We start from the raw sequence: 8623 nt of genomic DNA, 5'->3' as shown, positions 1-8623 counted from the left end.
ATAAGAAAGATACATTACGTTGGTACTCGGTTGAGTAAGGCACCGGGTGCCCGTCACGGCCCTCCGATTTGGGTCGTGACATTAGAAGGACTTGAATAAGGCATGCCCAAAAGACTCTTTCCCACTGCCGAAAATCAATCAAATAATTGACGCCACGGTCCGACATAAGTTAATGAGTTTCCTTGATACCTATTCCGGGTACAATCAAATTAAGATTAACCCATTAGATCAGGAAAAAACTTTGTTCATAATGAACTTTGGCACATATTGGTATAATGTGATGCCCTTCGGGCTTAAGAGCGCCGGAGCCACTTATCAGAGGCTCATGAACAAGATGTTCGAAAAAGCAAATAGGTAAAATAATGGAAGTATACATAGATGATATGCTGGTCAAGTCTTTGAATGCAGATGACCATTTAAAACACCTCCAAGAAACCTTCTATATCCTAAGGAAGCACAACATGAGCTCAACCCCAAAAAATATGCGTTCGGAGTTAGCTCCGGTAAATTCTTGGGTTTCCTGGTATAACAAATAGGGATCAAGGTAAATCCCGATAAGATCAAAGCCATAGAGGACATACCAGACCAGTTGTCGAGTGTGAAGGAGGTTTAGAGGCTAACCGGGAGATTGGCCGCCCGCAGATTCATTTCTCGATCTTCAGAAAAATTACATCACTTCTTCTCACTTCTAAAGAAGAAGAATAATTGCCAACAGGCCTTAAAATACCTAAAACGTTATCTATCAAGCCCTCCGCTACGAAACCAGAGGAAGGCGAACAGTTGATGATATACTTAGCGGTCTCAAAGGTAGCGGTAAGTGTCGTTCTAGTCTGAGTAGATGAAGGTACACAATCTTCTATCTATTATGTTAGAAATTTTTTGTCAGGAGCGGAAACTCATTATCCGCACCTCAAAAAATTGGCCTCAGCTCTCATAGTCGCCTCTCAAAAGTTTAGGCCTGATTTTCAGTGCCACCCGATAGCCATGGTGACAACCTTTCCCCTGTGAAATGTCCTTCACAAACCCGAGTTATCAGCTCGATTGACCAAATGGGCAGTTAAAATTAGTGAACTTGATATTAAGTATAAGCCTAGGACTGCGATCAAGTCACAGGTTTTGGCCGACTTTGTGGCCGATTTCAGTCCCGGGTTACTGCTTTTGGCTGCAAAAGAAGCGGTGATGGTGTCAGAAATGACATCAAGAGTTTGGACCCCGTTCATGGATGGAGCATCCAATGTGAAATGGTCTGGGCTCGGGGGGGGGGGGGGCCCGATCATGCCTTCCGGGGAAACCCTAAGGCATGCCATAAAAATGGTTATATTGACTAATAATGAAGCCGACTATGAGGCTTTGATTGCACGACTTAAACTGGCCCGAGAACTTGGCTCCGATGTCATTGAAATCAAATGTGGTTCCCAACTAGTAATGAATCAAGTATATGGAATCTTTGACACAAAGAAGGAACGCATGTAACAATATGTGATTAAAGTTCAAACTTTGCTCACACGATTCAAGGAGTGGTCGATCACCCACATCCCGAGAGAAGAAAACATAGAAGGATATGCATTGGCCAATTTGGGGTCATCAACGGAGATGAAGGGATTAGATTCCGGTACTGTCATTCAATTTATGCATTCGGTACTGGATGTGGATGGTTATTGTGAAGTAAATATGACCAACCTAGTCTAGGACTGGAGGAATGAGTTCATCGATTACCTTCAACATGGCAAGCTGCCCGAAGATCTGAAGGCATCTCGGGCACTCCGCACCAAAGCAGCTCACTACAGCTCGATATAGTTGCTGCCACCGGGTCCCGGGAAGGTAAGATTTTTTTTAATTTTAACTTATTACTTTACTAAATGGGTTGAAGCGGGTCCTTACAAAAAAGATCAATGAGCGCGAAGTGGTTGATATCCTGTGGGAAAATATAATTTTCTAGTTCACAATACCGAAAGAGATTGCATGTGACAACAGACCAAAATTCATAGGCCCCAAAGTGATAAAATTGCTTGAAGACCTGAAAATTCAAAGAATTACATCTTCACCATACCATCCGAGTACAAATGGGCAGGTGGAATCAGCCAATAAGATGATTATTCAAAATCTCAAAAAGAGGTTGGAAGCAGCCAAGGGCAAGTGTCCTGAAGAGTTACTGGGAGTACTATGGGCGTACCAGACGATGACTAAGTCAAGCACGGGAGAGATACCTTTCTCTCTTGTATACGATGCAGAAGCTCTGATCCCTGTGGAAGTAGGTGAACCGACCTTGCGGTACTTTAGAACGGACGAGGAAGCAACTAACGAGGCAATGATGGTCCAACTGGAGCTTCTTGATGAACGCAGAGACTTGGCGCACATAAAAATGGTGGCTCAGAAGCAAAGGATGGAAAAATACTATAACCGGAGGGCCAATCTCTATTACTTTAAAGTGGGTGACTTGGTTTTGAGGAAAGTGACTCAGAAGACTCGGGATCTCAATGCAGGAAAGCTGGGTCCGACGTGGGAAGGCCCCTATCGGGTTTCAGCTGTCATCGGGAAGGGATCATACGAACTAGAGAATCAAGATGGAGTCAAATTGCCGAGCAACTAGAATGTGAATCACCTCAAAAGGTATTACTATTGAAGGATCATGCTTATACTGAAAGCATATGCTCCACTCTTTTTCCCTTTGACCAGTGTTTATCCCAATTGGGTTTTTTCTGGCAAAATTGTTTACGAGGCAGCAACGGAAAGCATACTACAAAAGAAACATCATCAGTAGAGTTAAGACCTTTAAATGACAAGGCATTGAAACAACATACCACTTCGGGATGGTTAAATAGTCTTTGGCTCGATGGAAATTTCCTAATGAAAAGTAAAACTTGCCATCGGACCAAAGGCTATTCAACCATTCACAAGTATTTTTCCTCGACGGAGCAAGACTTCTAGTGTTCCAATTCATATACTTCTCATTTGAACACTAGGGGGAATTGTACGAGAATACGACAACATGATTGCCATGAAAATCGGGACTACGAGACCCGGGAACAATAATGTCTCATCGGGACCGTGGACGGCATGGCTAGCACCGTAGAAAGAAGTTGTACAAGTTAGCCGCACGTATTGGAAATTTCTTTTTTAGCAAATGATTGCTTATGTACTTTGAAGATATATGGAATAAAAATAAAGTCCTTTTATTTTTATTTTGTTTCTTGTCCAAACGGTGAACTGATTTTATCATTTGAAAGTTAACTGAAAACTTCAAATGCTAGTGCCAGAATAAATAAGAGACATCCTCTTCAAGAGCACCGTAAACATAAGAGGGCCCTCTCTTATGAAACCCTCATAGTAAAGGGTTGGTTCAGGAAGAGTTTATGCCTGGAACCCAAAAGCTATCGGAAGAAAACACACCCGAAGCCTTACTTAATTTGATGCAAAAAGAATGAACTTTGCGCAATGCTTAAACAAAAGATCCTTTTTATTTATCAAACATGCCAAGCGGCATAAGTACAAAAATACAAAAGGAAAAAAACAAAACAAAAGAAAGCTAAAAGGTTAAACTTTGTCGCCACTGGAACTCGGGGGAAGAGAGGCATCTATGCCCCCGGGAGAAGTAGGCGGATCTGCCACCGGCACAGGATCTTGGCCTTCATCGTTATTCTTTTCAAGTTACTCCTCGGTTCCCGAAAACTCAGAACCAACACTAAAATAGTTAGTTGCATCAGGCTGAGCTGGGAGAAGTTCGCGAGTAGTTAACTCCAGCGTTCAGGCCTTGGCGATCTCATCGTCGATATCAATAATGCCCGCTTTGGCCTCTTCCAAGGTTTTCCTCCTCATATGGTACATAGAGTGTGTTTTTTCAATAATGAGGGAATCCCCTTGGTGCTGAAGTTTTGCTTTAAGCCTATCAACCTCGGTCAAAAGGCCATCCCGCTCGGATCTCATGGAACTGAGGCTAAGATAGAGATCACAGATTATAGTTATGTGAACCTTATTTTGTTCTATGATCTTCTTATACCTATCATCCATATGGTCTCACTTTTCCTCAGTAGCAGAAGCCTCTTTAGATTAGGAGTTCAATACTGCCTCCAAATTATTTTCTTGTTAAATGGAGGCTGACTCACGCTCGGTAGCAGCAAGAGCAGTATCTTGAGATTCATCCCACCTAGCCTTTGCATCCTGAAGTTGTGTATGTAGATGAGTGGCTTCTTGACTGTGAGCCATCACCTCTTTCTCACTCTGTTGCAACTGGGCCTCAAGCTCCGCCGCTTCAGCAACCTTCACCTTTAGCACCGGGAGAGGCGCGACAAGTTGATTCCTCTCGGCCAACAATTGATCCCGCTCGGACATAAGTCCCGATTTGTCGAGGATCAATCTCTGAAGGCCCTTGGAAGCAAGGAAGTTATCCTGCGAAGCAAATACCAAAGTTAGAAACCATGTTGTAACAAGAGAGTAGAAACAAACAATAAAAGAACAAGTACGGTACCGATGCTGCATTGTAAATAGCGTTATTCAACATACATTCACCTGAAAGAGAGTGTATTTTCTTCTTATCTTTTTCTGAAGTCAGCGGCTTTAGATAGTTGGCAAGTTCTACCGGCCAGGATAGCAATTAAAACTCCTTTAAGACCGAGAGAGAGACGCTCCTCCTTCCTTGGGGATATGCAGAATGGAGGTGAATAGTTGTGCCCCAAATTCCTATGATCAGGGGACTGGGAAGAGGGACATCCTCCTCTCGGGCGTCTGCGGCCGAGGGAGGAGATGCAACAATTGCTGGTGATGAAGGCACATCTGGTGTGGATGGAGATGAAGCGGACTATGTTGTAGGTTGAGAAGCAACTGCAACATAGGTAGTGCTATTTGTTGGTTGCTTACCAATCGAAGGCAGAAGAGGCCCGGTATCCCATCTCATAGGACCGGAAGCAACAATTGGGACCAAAAAAGGAGAATCAACATTCTCCACCAAATCCATTTCTTCCCAGAGCGCTCGTACCTTTCCCTCGGTTGGGGTTTTAAGCTCTCCAAATTGAGCATTTTGTTGAGTTGATGAAGATCGTTGTCTCCTTTGGAGGGGAGTTTCTTCATCATTAGCCTCCCCGTTATCGTCAATAACCATTGTGGTTGCGGCTGGCTCGGGCATGACCTTCTTTACTTTCTTATTTTTACCCCTGGCTGAGAAAGAACATTGCCTTTTTAGTTGCTTGTTCTCTAGACTGGGACTCCAAGAGGAGGCACCGGAAGCAGACCCGAGGTCACTAGTCTGAGTGAGAGCCTCATGCAACAACCTCGTAGCTTCTGTCTGGTCGGCCAAAACATCCTCTTCAGGGCAGGAAACAGAACCCTGTAGGAGCCTTGAATCAAACAAAAAGGTAGGGTTAGCAGTTTTTCATACGTTCAAAGGCGGAATGAAGGAAGAGTCAGTGTACCGTGGTTCTTGGCCTTCCACCGTATTTGGGGGCCAACTCCTTCCACTGACGAGTATCTGGTGTAGTGATGTCCAGAGTCTTTTGAACCCATCGGTCCATGCCTTCGACCCTTGGTGGTGTCCAGCCAGTAGCTGAAATAATGAAAGAAAAAGGGTTAGCAATGACCTTTTTCGAAGAAAGGGGTAGATCTTTAACTTATGTGAATGATTCCAGGATTTGGGGGAAGATGGAGTTGTGGCCGGTATGATATCCCTGGTAGCAATGACGACAAACCGCTCCATCTATCCATGGTCATTGTCATCATCCATGCTGGTAAGCATAACATGATGGTTATGCTTGCTGAAATTTATTACTCCCCCACGGAAGTTTTTAGGGGAGTAGAGGTTCATCATATTTGCCAGGGTGAGGGTCTCCCTCGTCTCCAAGCATAGCCGGTGCAGACTAGCCACCTTTCGCCACATAGAAGGGCCTACTTGTGCCAAGCAGACCTGATACCAGTGGCAGAATTCCAAGATCACGGGGTCAAGTCCCCCGCTTAATGAGAATGAGCCCAAAGTGAAGGGGTACGTATAAACGTACATAAAACCCTTCTTGGTGAAAGTCACTCGCTCCACCGGGTCAGGAGCAATAATTTTTAGGGCATGGCTGTCACTCCCCGAATTCGGGGAGCGCGACCGGCGCTCAACCGAGTGAATCCGGCCGAGCAATCCTATTATATTTCCTTCTACCGAAACTCATTCATGAATAAAGAGAATACATATTTTCGTTAATCAAACAATAAAGTAATCATGTCTGCAATACCAATTTCTTACCATTAGTTACTTCCCTTTTAAAGTCAAATTTTACACACATTTTTCATAGTCTGAAGTGGAAATAGTAATTCAAACATAACATAACTAGTTTGACTTCCCCAGCACCAATATACAACCCACACTATGTCTACGGAGCCTCTAATAGGTACAAAAGAGTATTATGATAATATCGGCAACAAGGCCCTGGCTATACCTCAAAGACAATACACAAGGAACAAAAGATACATGACCCCGAAGTGAAGTGGGGCTCACCAAGTTTGCTGGGAAGAGAGTGTACCGCTATCACTAATCAGTGTCGCCTGCTATGGAACCACCTGCATCCATTAAAAGATACAGCGTCCCCGACAAAAGGGACGTGAGTACATATGGAATAGTACTCGTATGAAAGGCAGACAGAACAACATTTAAAAATATGGTAACTCAAATATGAGGCATTTAAAGTACATCAAAAGACTACAAAATATCTCGTAGGTTCAAATATCAAGCCCTATTATACTTGCATCATTCTAAACTTCTTTTAGGGTCACCCGAGCCATATGATCTATACGTGTAACACATAATATTCCTATGCGTTTCATAGACCGTCCATAGGGGTCATAACACAATATTCCTATGCGTTTCATAGACCGTCCATAAGGTTCATTCATTATTCCCGTTTTGGCAAACGACCACAATTCGTGTTCATACTATCGCTTACTTGTACTAGCCACAGGTGATCATAGGACATTAATGACATTATTATATAAAGGAGATAAAACTCATCTCATAATGTTCGCACATTCTTTCATTTCATTGGCACTATTGGCCACATATGTAATTCTCATTCTGGGCACGATTGCCACATTTAGTATTCCATACTCACCCTTTTCACTTTCAAACATCATCATCATCATCAACAATAACAAGGTATTATAAATTAATATTTTTAGTACACATGTGAGCAATTAAGAGTCTTAGGCACATAGAGGCTTTCTCACACAATTTGGCATCATAACCTTCATTTGGAACACGAGTCAAAGACATAGCATTTTAATACACATATCATTCTTGAATACATTCCCAAAGGATAACATAATATGATAGGAACATTCAGAACAAGTTTTGATTACACAATTCTCATCACTTTGCTTATTCGGGACAATCAAATTTATTGGGAACAACTCGGAACATAGAAAAAGGAACTTTAGACAACCATACTTGGAACTTACGGGAACATCATGGAATTCAATTCTAAGAGAGAAAGTTTAGCCAACATACCTCAATGGAGCTTCCTTAAACTTTAAAATGTTCAGGAATTTTTAGCAACTTCAATATATTTTAGAAATATAACAAATTGAATCAAAATTAGGAAGATGGTCATGGTTCTAGCTCATTTGAGCATTTTATCAAACACTAGGTGTGCATTAAGGTTTCAAGGTCCTTTTATGGAGGATTCTATCATCCCACAACCCATTCTTTACCATTTTTAGCTCACAATATTTACACCCTTTGATAACATATGCAAGCAAAATAAACAACTCCCATACCCAAGAATTGTCTTGCTAAGGAAAAATTCGAAATTGAAGGTAATGGTGTAGAATCTTACCTTTAGGATGAAGGTAAGATGGGATCAAGGTGCCTCTACAGCTCCCATACCCTCTACAGCTGCCTTGAATTCCGATATGAACTATGGTAAGATGGTGGCATTTGCTCAATCCACAAAAACCCACAAATTGAAGAATAGAATGAAGTGTCAAAGTAGCAGCAAGGCCCGATCCGCTGGCAACTTTGGTGGTTCTTCCGGTGTTGGCGGTGGTAGGTCGACATTTAGGGGAGGGTTATCAGGACCATCTCAATAATTCACTCAGTCTTCGATGAGTGCACAGTTATCTGGACCTAGTCAGGGCAACAGGGGACCCCACCAGTAGGGTCGTCCCAACATAAGGTTTCAACAGCGGAGGCTCCCATGCCCTAAGTGTGGGAGGATGCATTTTAGGGCGTGCTTCATGGACCTACCTATATGCTATTGGTGCGGTGTGAGGGGTCACATTCATGGGTATTGCCTCTCATCCCACCAAAATATGGGTAGAGGTGCGACGTAGCCAGCTAATTCTGTAGCTACTACATCCAAAACACCTCCATCTCGAGGCACCCCTGCACCTGCAGGGCTTGGTGCAGCTAGGGGTGGTGCACAAAATTCGGGATGACCCAACAGATTTTATGATATGATTAGGCGTCGGGATTCAGAGGCTTCTCCAGATGTTGTCACAGGTATATTGTCTGTCCAATCCCATGATGTATATGCTCTTATTGATCCCAGTTCAACTTTGTCATATGTCACTCCTTATGTATCTATGGAATTTGGGATAGAACCGGAACAACTTCATGATCTGTTCTCTATATCTACTCCGCTTGGTGAGTCTATTT

General features: G+C 43.0%; 1 protein-coding gene across 1 annotated transcript; it reads left to right on the top strand.

Annotated features, from left to right (window-relative positions):
* Positions 1-2089: 2089 nt before the first annotated feature.
* Positions 2090-2590, top strand: LOC142163924 (uncharacterized). The gene has a single exon (XM_075221078.1). The coding sequence runs from the start codon at positions 2090-2092 to the stop codon at positions 2588-2590; it is 501 nt and encodes a 166-aa protein (XP_075077179.1).
* The last annotated feature ends 6033 nt before the right edge of the window (positions 2591-8623 follow it).

Source organism: Nicotiana tabacum, chromosome 9 (assembly GCF_000715075.1).
Source record: "Nicotiana tabacum cultivar K326 chromosome 9, ASM71507v2, whole genome shotgun sequence".
Taxonomy (NCBI): domain Eukaryota; kingdom Viridiplantae; phylum Streptophyta; class Magnoliopsida; order Solanales; family Solanaceae; genus Nicotiana; species Nicotiana tabacum.
This window is presented reverse-complemented; position numbering and strand designations above follow the sequence as displayed.

Excerpts from the sequence above, each read along its gene's own strand:
- LOC142163924 (XM_075221078.1), top strand. The coding sequence starts at position 2,090 with ATGATTATTCAAAATCTCAAAAAGAGGTTGGAAGCAGCCAAGGGCAAG.